Source organism: Erythrolamprus reginae, chromosome 1 (genome assembly GCF_031021105.1).
Source record: "Erythrolamprus reginae isolate rEryReg1 chromosome 1, rEryReg1.hap1, whole genome shotgun sequence".
NCBI classification, from domain to species: domain Eukaryota; kingdom Metazoa; phylum Chordata; class Lepidosauria; order Squamata; family Dipsadidae; genus Erythrolamprus; species Erythrolamprus reginae.
Genome location: NC_091950.1, coordinates 319144976 through 319160428, shown reverse-complemented (window position 1 = coordinate 319160428; position 15453 = coordinate 319144976). Strand labels below are relative to the sequence as shown.

The following is a 15453-nucleotide window of genomic DNA, read 5'->3' as shown; positions in this document are numbered from 1 at the left end:
ATGTTCCCAAATGTATTGCCGCTGTGCTGGAAATGTAAAAAAGAAAAAAGATCTTTCTATCATTCATGGTGGATGTGTATTAAAGCCAAAATCTATTGGAAAACTAGAGGGATGGTTAATAGAAGTTTTAAAAGAAAAAATAGAGAAAAACCCGGATTTTTTTAAATTAGGGATCTTTAATAAATCATATAAAAAAGAAGATAAATATTTGGTTATGCATATTTTAACAGCGGCTAGAATAACATATGCTCAACTATGGAAATGCGAGGACATTCCAAAAGAAGAAATTATTATTAAAAAAAGTTTGGGAATGTGCTGAAATGGATATGTTAACCCAAAAATTAGATGGGAAAGAAGAAATTGATTATTATAGAGTTTGGGATAAATTCTACAATTGGCTTAAACAAAGAAACAACCAAATAAACAAGTGAAATAGAATACAAGGTTTAAAAGATTAATAATCAATATGTTTATCTCTTTTTTCAAAAGTGAAAACTAGATTTTCTTGCTTTTTGACGTCTTTTTTTCTATTCTCTTTCACATTCTTCTCTAAAATGTTTCTTTTCTTTTTTATTTTTTATTTCATAAAATGTACAGTATTTAAGATGAATATAAACTAAAATGTTTTCAATTTGATGTAAAAACATATACAACTCCGTATGTGCTTCTGATGAAAATCGGGATGTAAATCATCCTGGATATGTGTATTTTTTATATGTTTGTGTATTTTTATATGTCTGTTTCATTTTAAATTAAAAATAAAAATAAAAAAGGGATTCCCAAATGAATCACTTCTTGGGATGCAGTAGTTTTGGAAAATGTCATCCTGATCTAGTCAAAGACTTGACTTAAATTCAAATACGCATTTAACAGCTGTGAAGCTCCCATTTGTTTTGCAGTTTCTTTCTTTCAGTATCTGCACAACCTCTCCCTGCATCAACTAGCTGGTTGGAAATTCAAAATTTACACACAGACACACTGAACATGTACATGGCTATATGCTAGCATATAGATTCATAAGCAAGGCTTGCTATATGTGCCCCCTTAAGCATAAAATACAGACAAAAACATAAAATGTTGTGCTAGCAGCTGAGCAAGGTGGCTTTTTCCCTGCAGAGGCATTTCATGCTGCAAAAGGTGATGTGATTCATTTCACTAAAGCAAAGAGGCAATGCAATTTGCTTCAGCAAGGTCCTTTTATTGGTATTCAACCTCTTTAGCACTTAGAGAAGATGCTTTGGAGTGTAAAATGCATTGGCAGAGGGTTTTGCTTAGGTGCAGAGCCTAAGCAGAAGACTCTTGCAGGTGTTATATATGTCAGACAAGAGGGAAGTAAAATGAAGCAATGAGGCTGCTTCACTTTGCTTGTTCTTAGAAGATCATATGGACTACATGATTACACTATCAAGTTTTAGGGAATGCTTCATTTCACACTATATATAAAAAACACAAGATATCTTTCAAAGCTTTGCTCAGTCCTGGTCACTGCAACATTCGTACTCTTATTTTCTATGTATGATCATCTGCTCTCATCGCCTTTCCCTTTTCCCCCACTAACTCTTTTGCCACAAATACTAGAAAGCCCCAAAGGCAAATGTTTGACTTGGTGAGATCGGAGAATTGATCCAACCTCTCCAGTTTTCCAAAGAACCGATGGGCATTCTAGGAGGGTTCAGAAATTCATCTGTGAGTTGTCATACAATCATTCATTCTGCTAACACAAAGCAGTTGCATTGGATTCATGTGAGAGACAATGCCAGCCAAAGACATTTTCATGCCCAGAGCAGAAAACTAAATCTAATAAGGATTGACAGTTGAATAAGTTTTCAAAACCAGCAATGGACAGTGTTTCTTATAACATCTAAAGGAAGCAGGAAAGTTTGGGTTGTTTAGAGGCTGTCTACAGCAGTGTTTCCCAACCTTGGCAACTTGAAGATATTTGGACTTCAACTCCCAGAATTCTGGGAGTTGAAGTCCAGATATCTTCAAGTTGCCAAGGTTGGGAAACACTGGTCTAGAGGACTATAGTAGCTCACATGGTTAGGACAATGGGCTGATGATCGACAGGCCCATGTTTGAAACCCAATAGAATGGGTTGAGTTAGTGTCATTTGCTCCAGCTTCCCTTAACCCAATAGTTTGAAAGTGGGTGATCAAATAGATAGAGAGATACCACTTCAGTGAGCAATTTAAAGGGACACAAAAGGAACTCCCAACTGGGTGTCACTGGCTAATTCTCTCAAACCAAAAGTGTTTCAGTGCTCCCAATATAAAGGTACTAATGGTTGCCACATTTTACAGCAAGGAAAAGCCAGCCAGCCCTTTAAGGAAGTCAAAAGTGTTTATTGTATGCCTGCATCAAAAAGATAAACTCACAATGCAGTATTTGTTAACTCATATGGACAATCATATGGTGCATTATTAGTTAATATCATGTGTTTTTTGTGCTACAATAACTCCCTCTGACATGGAATTAATGTCACATATTTATTTTGGAATGCTCTTTGATTCTGCAGATGTTTGTGGGTTTTTTTATTTCCGTATCAGTAGTTTAGCTAGGAATTGTTTGAGGCTGAAGTTCTGCAGCTACTACCAAAGAGCAGAAAGATTAAAAAGTCTTATGAAACTTGACATAGCTATCTCATTGATAGCCATGAGTACTTATCCACTATTTATTTACCAATGATATTGGGGCAAGGATGTTAAGTGGGCTTATCCTAGAAACCAGAAAATGTATGTATAGTATATCCATTCCATTATTGCCACTTAGGATATTGTATTGTACTGTACAATATTGTATTCAATTGTATTGTATTGTATGCTGCCTGGAGCTGCATTTTTGGTCAGTTGCTTAAATATTTTAATAGCAATAGTACTTAGACTTGTAGACCACTTCACAGTGCTTTACAACCCTCTCGAAGTGGTTTACAGAGGCAGCCTATTGCCCCCAACAATCTGGGTCCTCATTTTACCCACCTCGGAAGGATGGAAGGCTGAGTCAACCTTGAGCCTGGTGAGATTCAAACTGTCAAATTGCTGGCATTCAGTAGAAGTAGCCTACAGTACTGCACTCTAACCACTGCGCTGCACAGAATTGCGGTTGGGTTATATTAAACAGGAAGAGCATGAAGAAGATAATTTACAAGGCCAGCTTTCTTCCCATTCTTGTTTTTGGCCTAAGTCAGTGGTTCTTAATGCCTTATTTGTAGGGGACAGAGCAAATTTCTGACGGGGCTGTTCAGACTTAGGTTCATCTGATATAATTGTCAAACTCATTCTTTGTCCTAATTTCCGCAGCAATAAGTATTGAAAATTATCACATTTACCATTAATAGCTTTAAGCTAATCGTGGTAAATTAAACTAAGAGATAAATGAGGCTGGAAAGAGGGGGAATGAACAAAAAAAATAGATTGAGAACATCTGGTCTAAGTGACAAAACCATTTGTATGATGCTCAGAGATGAAAGGCAACTGTGATAAATATCCTAGTGTCACCAGCTCCCAGAATATATGCCATTGTGAAAAGAACTGCTGCTTAATAGATGCTGCATAAGCACAGCTAATAGCAAATACTTCTTTTGCACAATGTGCGAAGGTTCACTTAGAATTAACCATAGGTGTGGTATTTGTCTGTTACAAACATTGCCAGATTACAGCTAACTTCAGTTGGCTGCAATTTTGCCGGCAATTCTCTTCCTTAGCTGGTCCCTCAACTACCATTCTATTGGCTGACCAACTAGGACTTTTGTTTTTCTAAAGAAACAAAAGGCAGTTGATGGACCACTGAGGTCACAGGTGTTACAAGCCTAATGAGGCAAGGCTGTTCCCCTCTTATTCTTTCTATTGTTCCTGGAAGAGTACTGAAAGTGGATTGGGAGCAGTAGAGATTTGCTTTGTTGAGGTCATTCTTGCCACCCGATTTCATGCTATGGAAGTTAAAGGGAGAATTTAGCCATTAACAAATTTTCCATCCAGGTTTGAATGACATCCGCCCTGTGGGTTAAACAAAGTAATCCAAACTGAACCATGGTTACAGATTTCAGTTAAGGCAATAACAAAATCATCATCAGAACCCTGGTCCAAGTACAGATGACACATTAAGCCAGATTACAATATAGTTTAGTGAGTTGTTGGAATATGGTCACAGGTTTACTAACATCAATAGTGGGATGGATTCTACAGGCATTTTACAGAGGTTCAGATACCAGGCCTTTTCATCTTTCAGGTCCCTCTGCCTCTGGTTGTGACAAATAGATTGCAGCTGGGTATCCTTTACTAGGCTACTATTCTTGTGCTGTGAAAAAGAACAGAAGCTTTGGGAGAGTAGAGTTGACAGCTTCCAGAAGAGTGGATATCTTGTCATTGGTTGCAATTGCTGCTCTTTCTCATGTAGATTTCCTCATTCTCTGTCTGGCAGAAAATTGGCAGCTGCCTATTAAGTGACAAGAAAAATCAAAGAAGTGTAAAGTACAATAGCTGGTACAGACAGTTGCTCTAAATGAAAGTTCACCCACTGATGGACTAAGAGCTGATTCTTTTATCTAGATGCCTCTCCATTTCCCATGTTCTAACCAAGTTCCCCATTCTTCCAGCGAGGCCTACATTTAAGGATTACCCTACCTTAAGAGACGATAGAGTAATAAATCAATACTCTTAGTCACTTGACAATGAGATGGGCAGGATATAGATTTAATAAATATATTTTTAAAAAAACTTACCCAAGGCGTGTGTATCAGCATTCCACCACTATTCATTTTCCTTCATGTATTTTTGTTCTGACCCTACAAATTAAAACAAATCATGTTCTAGTTGTTCCATTTTATTACCATAGCGGTTGGTGTTTACTAGTTAGAGTAGCTGTGTTCCCTCACTACTTTCAGAGATGCATAAAGAAAGCTTACTTAACATTAGGGACTTATTATTAAGCCATATCTATATGCCCCATGCTACTATGTGGATGGGGAATTGTTGCCTTTGGAATAAGAGGCAGTTGCTAAGCTAATACATTATCTTTCTTCCTCAGTGACATAATGATGCAGTCCATGACTATGGAGATAGCTCAGTTTTTCTGACTTACCTGTTTGGGGCATGCTTCAGTGCTGTTCATTTGCATCAGTAGAGTTAGGACTCCAGTTGGATGCACGTGTTTGGAGCCTTGAAGAAAGTACCTGAAAAAAAATCCTGAGGAGACAAGTATTAGCAATATGCATTTCTTGACGTTCGTATTAGCCTTTTGTTCTTGTTGTATGTTTGCCATTTTCATTTGTGCATTTTAAATGTGATGGACTTGAGGCCATAGTAGTATTTAATGTTCATTTAAGATTAGAGTTTTCTGGTTAAGATTTTGATGTCTCTGATGGTGGTCCATAGTTGATTGACAATTTATGGACAAGCTATATATTTGTCCTAAACTGTCAAACCTGCCTTTGATTGGGAAACATTTAGGGCAAGAAGTTTGTCAGAACATTTACTCAATTGTCACTTCCACCCTCTTTCAGATATTTGCACTAAATACAAGGTGAGCAGCTGGATATGTGAGAATGTGTGAGTGCATGTGTATATCAATGTTTTCATCCATACCATATACATTAATTATTCCAAAGCAGAACTATAGAATTTCCCCTGTATCATGCTGCTCCGGTAATATAGTTCCCATCCTAACTATGTTTGGATTCTTGTGCTACTGCAAAATAAGAGGACATCTGCTGCTCCAATAGTAATGCCTCACAAATATATGGAATGTAGAGTAGTTCTATAGATTCAAACAGAGTTAATGGGGATGAGATTGTTTTTTACATATATGGATAAACAGAATGTATTCCTATCTAAGCATTGATTGAAATGTAATGCAACTCTAATGCAATAAACAGTAGTTCTGCTTTTTATCCCCTTGTGGTTGAGGTTCTTTGTTTTAGGTCATGAGATGTTTCAGAGGAAATCTCCACAGCCTGTGACCCAACAAGCTAAATACAACCTCCAGACATTTCTTTTAGCACAACTGTATGTGGTAAATATCCTGATTTTACTGCTTGGTTGGAATTGGGAGTTGTCAAGCATCTGACAAGCCACAACACATGCCTGGGGAGTTGTGTTCAGTATGTCTGGTTATGGTTATGTAAGGCTGATTTAATATATTTCTGCCCATTTGAAAGGAGTAGAGTAATACAATTAAAAAAACCATATTTTAGTATATAGAAATATTTACCTCACAAGCAATGCTAAAAGATATATTTACCCTGGAAATGAGATCATGCTTACATATAGACGCATCCTATAATTTTCTCTAACACATTAATTTATGCACACATTTTGTTTCTGTACATTGATGTATGCACTAATATAACCCTTCATTGCCTGGGTATTCTGAAAGTAATGGACAGAGTTTGTGAGGGCATACAATGCTTTTGATCTATTTCCTCAAACAAAATAATACCATGAAAAACTAGTGACAAGATGGAATCTCATACAAATGACAAGACAATATAAAAGCCACACGAAAGCTAATATTTCAAATCTTTTTCCTACTGAAACTACAAAAATATTCTCTTATCATGCAAATTGACATTAACAGAATTTAATGGACAATTGAACATGAACATTCTTTATGCTGAGGACTTATCTCCACACCAGTGGCTGGTTGTTCCCAGTTCGGCCCAGTTCTGTGAAGCGGTAGTGGCGACGGCAGGAGGCTCCGCCCACCCACCCGAGATGCTTCTGCGCATGCGCAGTGGAAGCACGCCCAAAATGGTAGCAATGTGTTTTGTTTTTTAAAAGTTTTTTATTCACAAATATAAAAACAATACAATTCAAAAATAACAATAAACAACCTGTTACAAACATATAATTAAAAGAAAGAAAATAATGGACGGGGAGGGAAAAAAGGAGGAAAACATGGCAAAAGAAAAGAAAAGAAAAGAAAAGAAAAGAAAGAGAAACGAGAAAGAGGGACAGAGACAAAAAGAGAGAAAAGAAAATAGAAGGAAAGAAAAAAAGAAAGAAAGAAAGCAATGTGTTTTGGAATCCACTACTGCTCCAGACCTAAGTACTTGTCTTATGGACAAAGAGAAAATATAAACTATCAACAGAAGAGAATATTTGTAACTAAGAGTTGAACTGTGGGGTACATGGTGCTCTCTGAGCTTGGTGGGAATTTGCTGACGTTTCATTCAGTACAGTGAAGATGTTACCTGGTTTAAAAATGAAATGTCTGCAAGAAAAGCAACAAACTCAGAGAGTACCAAAAACCCTAGATTAGGAATTGTAAGATTGATTCTCTGATTAGGACAGTGCTTCTCAATCATTTTCTGTTATGTCCGTCCCCCATCCCCCCCACCGCTAGAAGAAGTAAACATATCATGCCAACCCCAACTCTCTGAACTGGGCCCCAACGGAAATTTTAGGGTTAATATTTATTATTTTACTTATTATAAGCTGCAAGGAAACTATTGACTGGGGAAGGCTGCTCTACTCACTTACCTAGGAGTAAGTCACACTGAACTTGGTGGAGCCTGTTTTTGGTTAGAGCAGTGTTTTTCAACCAGTGTGCCGTGGCACACTAGTGTGCCACGAGACATGGTCAGGTGTGCCGCGAAGCTCAGAGAGAAAGAAAGAGAGAGAGAAAGAAAAAAGCAAGAGACAGAGAAAATGAGAAAGAGAGAGAGAGAGCAAGAGAGAGAAAGAAAGAAAGCAAGAGAGAGAGAGAGGGAAAGAGAGAGAGAGAAAGACATAGAGGGAGGTAGGGAGGGAGAGAGAAAGAGAACAAAAAAGGGGAAGGAAGGAAAAGAAAGAGAGATGGAGAGAGAGAGAAAGAAAGAGGAAGGAAGGGAGAGAAAGAGGGAAGGAGAAAGAAATAGAGTGAAGGGGAGGAAAAGAGAGAGAGAGAGAATTTTTTGTCCAAACTTTTTGTAGCGCCCCCCCCCCCCCCGCTCAATGTGCCCCAGGGTTTTGTAAATGTAAAAAATGTGCCGCGGCTCAAAAAAGGTTGAAAATCACTGGGTTAGAGGATGCTCCTTCTTTCCCAGCAGCAGGATCGCCACGCGGTTCATGGCTACCATGGTGCCCGCTGAGAACAGGAAGAACCTATGCAACTGCCCTGCCCCACCTGGCCGCCTTCTCTTCCGGGCTCAGAGCAGCATGCAACTGGGAAAACACTCCCTATCCACGAAATTCAATCGAGAGGGACCATACATGTTTGCTGGGATCACATGTGACCCCTGGCATTGCTTTGTGCCGCCGCCCCCCCAGACAGCCCCACTCCACTATTTGAGAAGCACTGGATTAGGAAGAGATGCCTGGGATGGTCAGTGCTATATCTATATGTAGATTTAGATTAAAATCCCTGGGCCAAAAGGCAGATTTTAGGTTTTGTCTTCTATTATAATAAACATTAGGCCTCAATTTCAATGGTAATTATAGTTCTACAAGTAAAGGCTCTATCTGCAAATAAACAGGTTTTCATAAATCTGTTAAATATATCCATGACAGAACCTGGATAAAATGGATTTGTGGGAGGAAATGGTCCTGAGTTTAAACGGGTTAAAATTCTGCACATGAACGTGAGCATTTTGAATTTGAGTCAGAAAGCAACCAGTAATCTATGGCTGTGTCAACACTGGGATGACTTTGAGGGATGTTATTCACCAATTATGCCACTGCTTTCTGAGTCAGCTACAATTTCCGTGTCATTTTCCAGTGCCACTTTATGAAGAGCACATTGCAATAATCCAACCTTGATTGTGTCTCTCCTCCACAAAAGGTCAAAACTGATTTACTAGCTCAGTCGGATAATAGGCTACCTGGCCATTGATTTTTCATGGTTGTCTATGTCAAAGGTAGAGCCAAGGAGGATTCCTAGTCAAGGAATGTGTGCCTGAAAAGCGAATGCCTCATCAAAGATAAATTACCAAATGAAATGTTCAAGTGCAGAGAATCAAAATAATTCTCTCTTAACTGCATTCAACATCATTGTACTCTCCTCCTATCTTTAGTCAGAGTCTAAATGTATCTGGAGGTTTTTAAAATGTCTAACCCTCACAGCATTCCTTTTTACTGAAGGTCAGAATTATGTATTTTAACTTGCTCGCTTAGACTATCTAAGCTTATTTGCGTATTTGCTGAGGTGGAGAATAGTTCTCCATCATCTATATTGAAATAAAATTTGGTTTTTACAGACCACTTTCTACAAGTGGAATTGGGTGGATAGTGAGCAAACACTGTAATAGCCTGCTCCTCAGCAGCTAGCATAAACACCCCAAGCTAACTTTGGTTTCTTAATATTTCTATTAGATAAGATCCTTTAAATAATACGAGACATGGTGATATTAATAGAAGCTCCTAAAATTTGAAAAAAACCACCTTGATTTTAAGTTACAAGCAACAGATTTTTCTCTACACAAAATCTGGCTTCTATTATCATGCCAATCTATTGTTTGCTTGTCCACAGTTTATTAAATAAATCACAATGGCTGAATTCAACAATAAACAAATTCACAGTCACTGAATTCACATGATACACTAAAGCCAAAACCAAATAAACCACATTAAGACTTAGCATGATTTATTAATCCAGAAATATTCTGCTTTCTGCAACTTGAGTCAGAATCATTGCAAGAAAACACACAGCTTCTGGAATGTTTTCAGGTGTCTTTTTAGCCTTTATTCCTGTTCCAGAATTAAAATAATTGCAGAACTTCAGACAGATGGACATCATGACTCTAGATACATTCTGGATGTTTTTTTTTTTAAAAAGGACCTTATCAATGCTGACCCCATCAGCAATTGTAGATAAAACATTATTACTTTTGTTAAAATGGAAAATGATTAAAATGTAGTGGTAATGTAAATATTTTCATTAAAAAGAAAATACTATGGTTTAGAGCATAATTACTGGGATCTTCAAACGTGTTGGAAATAGGAATTCTCTATGTTCCCAAGTTGAGCCATCTGGCAATGAACTGCTCTGTAAGAATGTGACTGTAATACATTAGGCACTTGAAACATATCAGGTGCAGATTCTAAAACTACAATGATGAATAATCAAATATAGCATTCAAAGAAACTATAACTGTGGTGTAAATATAGCAAGCCTCAGTCTTACCTTTAGCTAAAGATTGTTTCCAATGGCAGAGAAATGGCAGGAGTTAATTATTACAATAATGATGAATTGTATTATTATAAGCCCTATAAGGTGAAAAGTGGTCTAAAATATGAAAGACGACTTCTTCCTATACTTTCTCACTGTCAGCTTTGTTACACTACTATATAAATTACTAACATATCCCAACACAGGAATTTCTTATAAATGCAATTTCAACAGAAAATTCTTAGGTGCCCCCACCCCCCATGACTTCCAACGTTTTATAGTCTGTATTAAAATGATTATATCAAGATTATGAGGCAAGGCAAGTCATCTTTTTCTTTTGCTAAATTGGAGGTAGCACTAATAAACCACTAAGAATAGAGTGGCATTTTCCCTTTCATTTGGAAAGATTCTGATATTAAGATTTTAATTCAGATGTTATAGAGATGTCATATTGCACCATTTCTTTTATGGCAGGGCAATTTCAAAAGGAAATCTCTCTTCTTTTTTTCAAAATTAACTACCAGTCTCCTCAGCAAATTGGCATGGTTAATTAACTTGCATTTCAGAGATGACTAATTCTTGAATGTTTTCTTATATTATGTAAAATAAAAAGGCACTGAGATTTCTTTCACACTTTTGTGTGAAGTCAGCATATTGGGGACGAGAATATTGGACTTGCAAAACAAGAATTCAGACCATACATTACAAGCCACTGAAATGAGAATCACTCTAAAAGGGCAATTTCTGCATTAATTTATCTGGGAAGCCCTCTTGATTGCAAAAGGGTTCCTTCTAAATGAGCGCATATAATGCTTTACACCCTCTTCATTTGTGAAAATGCCATGCATTTGTATAAAATTCACTGAACAATCATTCAAGGGGGAAAAACCCACTTGTACTATCTCTAGCTTGCATTATGCCAACTTTAGATTGTACTCCACCCCCTTGCTTTCTGAAAAGATACAACATAACATAATTTTGTATTCTATGTTACGTAAACACTTATACTCTAAGGGTAAAAATGGAAATACATATGAGAGATCTCCGATCAGGATTTTTTGCTTTTGAAAATATTGAAAGTCTTTGGTGAAGACTTCTAGGAGATGCAGTCTCGACACATTTAGAGAATGCCAGGTTGGAAAAGGTACAGGAAATCAAAACTTGTCATTTATTTCATCCAGACTGAATTTGATGAAAGAGTTATGAAAAAAAAAACCTGTACTGAGAACATTGTGAAACTGAATGCATAAGGTAGTCTAAAATTATTTGTCCCAGATCAGTTCTAAATTTTGCTAATAGACAGATCATCATCTTGACCAGATATCATAGTAAACTGCATTATTTTTTATGTTTTCTATCATGACATGGCAGTAGACAAATGCCTCTAAGTTCTGATCAGTTTTTCCTATGAATCTTCTTACTACTGATAGTAATAATTGGAAAGTTCATCTGCTAATTAGAATATATCATTAAACCATCTCTATTAAACCTTCTGTGAGAATCTATCCCCATGATATTTTCTTCTACGTCAATACTACAGTAGTATATTACACTATTTATTTTACATAAATACAGTGGTAGTATACTATATATAATAGTAAGCTATATAATAGTATACTATTATACCATTAGTATAGTATAATATGATAATATAATTATATTTGTATACTATAGTATTTTGGCATTGTTATTAATAATATTATTATTAATAATTATTATTATTATTATTATTATTATTAATAGTATTTTGGCATTATTTTTACAGCATTGTAACGTCCAATAAAAACAAATTTTCTGTGGTCAAATTGCATTGTTTAGTTTTTGAAACAGCTTTAGCATCATTGGAGGAAAAAGGAATTGACATAGACATTGGATGGTATTTTTATTCACACAAAGAAATGAAATTATTTATGGAAAATCTATACACTTCAGTTCTGAATTGGGGACTTTAAAAATAATGATTTGTTTATATCACTTAACTTTGTAGAATTCTGCACCTATTACTCATTTAATAAGAAATAAAACTTGAGGTTGTTCAATCTTAGTGAAGGGAAATGGTATCTTGAGTAAAATACAATATAATACATGAATATTTCTTTTTGCGCTGTAAACTTGGGATCACAACTTATTTTCAGATTCAATAGTTTAGTATAAAGAACATGGAGAATAAGAAACAGTAGCTGTCATTTTGCATCATAAACTCTAATTTTGTTGTTCTTATTCTTTGATAAATACAAATTAGTTCCATATATTATCTAAGGATAAAATGCATTACTATTTTGTGAAAAACAAGCAAACCTAAAATCAGAACCACTTTTTTTGCTTCATATGAAAATATCCCAAGAAAGAATTTTAAAACAAAATCAAAGCTAAAATTTCAAAGATATCTTATATTCATGCTAAAATGAAAAGCTTTGAAATAAGGAATGAATGTTATGTAAAAGAAAAGCTTGTGATTTGTTGTCCAGAGACAAAAGGAAGATTTAGGATTCAATTCTAAAATATACTAAATTCTTTTTGAATTGCTTATTCTTTTTTTAAAAAGCAGAGAAACAACTTTACAAAGAAAAAGTGTGGAAAGGGGAGGTTTAACCTCTCTGTTTCAGTATTCTTGGTTAACAGCTCTCAGTTGTTTACAGCATAAAGAAAAAAGAGGATTTGTATACGGTCTGTATATTATGTGATTTATTTTTGGCTCAAACTAAGCAGTGAACAAACAACATTATTATAAATGACTTATTTATCTAATGTGGTCAAAGAGTTGGAAGCTCACTCTTGGAAGTTCAAGTACAAATCCATCCATTCACTTATTACACTTCACACATACTGTTGAACCATAGCTTGTTTCAATAATGGTACCCTAATAAGGTAAAGTGTTTGGTACACATTAAGCTGTAAGTCATGATTTAAAAGCCACAATGGCTGGCTCTTACAACTTGTTGAGCCCAAAAGCAAGCCAACTGCATTATGATTTAACACAATCTATTACTCAAGTGCAGGTATTTAATATCAAGTATGTATTTTGTAGCCATTGCTTCTTAAAATGTAAATTACTTATAGTGGTTGTCCTGAAAGTAAAAGTTAGATAAAGATTTGGAATAGCATTCTACACAAAAGCTCAATGAATTAAATCAAATGCCTTACCCACCTTCAGTATGCACAGCAGATACATATGTCCAGTTGTAACGTTTGACGATGTCAAGCATGGCTCTAGCTTGCAGAATATCAGATGGAACCACCCTCAAGAAATATTTGTACAGAGTTTTGTCACTCAGGTCAATACTGGTTGCAGAATAAGCTATCTGAGGAATATCAAAAAGTTGAAGCAGATTTTGCACTTGGATGGCTACAGAACTGGAACCTGGACCAATGACACCAGCAATGGGTTTTTTAGCCCTGATCTGGTGGTGATATAAAGGATCTGGCAGGCAACGACCCAGGGCATCTTTTTCATCTCGGATAGAGATCAAAGAATCCCTTATGAATTCAATACTCTGTTCCAAGGCTACTGAAGAATGCCAGCAGGAATCTCGAATTTCACTGCCAAGAGTGATGTTGGGCAGCAAAAATGGGTCTGAGTTTATCTTATCCAAAGTGTGAAACATGGCTTCAACTCTCTGGATGCCATATTGCTCTCGGATCTCACCACACTTCCTTTCTGGTACCTTCTCAGCTGGGGGTTGGTGATGGACTGAAAAGAGGGCTCCTATAATGACATCCCCATCCGTTCTGGCTACTGATCTTTGGGAGGTAGCTGCTGAAATCAAAATCTTTCTCCCAGTATTCTTGGGGAGAAAGTCCATCTCCAAGAGGATAGCAGGAAAAAAGACAAGCAGGACTCCTATCATCTTGTTGCAGGAGACCATCCAGATCCAAGTGACCAGTTTCATGGGATCTTCCTGTCTACACATGCTTAAAAGCATAAAGAAGATGACAGACTTTTTTCACTATTTCACTTCTTAAGAATCTCCAAGGTGATTTTAAAGCAAAAGCTTAAAGGGGCAACAGAAGTCACTGTAGGCGTGAATTGTAGCCTGTTGACATGAGAAGAAAGAACAGAACATATTCATCAGCTAAAAGTATGACACAGCCAAACACTGTAAAGGTCATTTCCTTTATAAGTTCCCTCTCCACCTGCCTAGAGTATTAGTAGACACCATAATCAATTGGCTGCAAAGAGCAAGTTGTCCTTAAATACAAATCCCCCCCAAATATCTACCTACCTATCAATCATAGATGAAGATAACAGAAAATTAATTTCACATAATATTCTAATAGTGATACATTCATTGGCAGATATTAGCATGACCAGTTGAATTCATTTATACTTGACAATCTACATGTATATCATTGCGAATATATTTTATGTACTAGGTGAAGTGGCTTTTACCTGTAAGCTGATATTTGAATGGGACTGAGGAAACCTTATAAGTTATCAAACTTCCATAGGTTGTGTAATTTTTTAAAGAGCAAAAATTGTTTACTCAAGGATGAGAAAGCTATACCCATTCCAAACATCACCAAAAAGAAAAAGGGGAAATCAAAGCAGAAAGAAGATGTCATTTAAAGGTCAATCTCGAATTGTTAAACAACCAAACAAGGTACCAGCCTTTTTTGGCAAGATTATTAATCTTCGGAATTTTGAAAGGAAAATCTGTAGTTCTGTATGAGCTACAACTATGCAAGCCGTGGGAAAAACATATTAGTTACTAAGGCAACCGCAGACAAAGTCCTGATGTGCTTTCCTGGCACCTCTTGGTTTTCATGCAGACTTTGGGCAGGAGTGGTGGCAAGTCAGGTGGCTAGAGTTTAAGTAGTTTAATGCGATTTAAAAGGCGACCGGTCGGTGTTCGAGATAATTACTAAAAAGAAAGAGATGTTTCGCTGAGCTCGCCTGTCTGGGCTTCCTGTTGCATGGGCTAGGCTACTTATGGATTTCAGGACCCTGGACAGCGATTCCTGCAACCCAAATCCTAAGGACGTCCTCCGGTCTTGGAAATGGAAATTCAAGGGCGATTCTAAGCATTTTGTGCCCGAAACTTCATGCTCTCGCTGCTTTTTATCTTTGCATCTATCAAATTCGCTCAAACACACGCACGCACCTCTTTCACTAGCACCATCCCTCCTCCCGCCAGTGCCTGACAACAGAATGAAATACATACAGAGAATTCCAGTTGCAGCAGCTTCTGCTTCCCATTCTTCTCGGAATGGCTTTTGAATGCCTAGAGAATTTAAGCAGCGGCGGTAGGCTTCTCTATCGCAAGGCAGATTTCAAATTGCACCGCACTCTTCTTCACATTCCCTCCCTCTTTCTTCTCCCCGAAGGACAGGAAGCCCAAAGCACCACGAAGGAAAGGGGTGGAAGACAGATCC

The 15453-nt window shown here is 36.8% G+C and overlaps 1 protein-coding gene across 2 annotated transcripts in view; it reads right to left on the bottom strand.

Moving 5' to 3' along the window:
- GRM1 (glutamate metabotropic receptor 1) overlaps window positions 1-13943 on the bottom strand; it is a 238810-nt gene extending 224867 nt beyond the window's left edge. The window contains exon 1 of one of the 2 annotated variants that reach the window (XM_070733671.1): window positions 13229-13943. In XM_070733671.1, coding sequence (XP_070589772.1) covers window positions 13229-13928 — 700 coding nt within the window. In that variant the 5' untranslated portion in view covers window positions 13929-13943. The remainder of the gene's footprint in view (window positions 1-13228) is intronic. The other variant, XM_070733673.1, reaches the window with a different exon arrangement.
- Between the last annotated feature and the right edge of the window lie 1510 nt (window positions 13944-15453).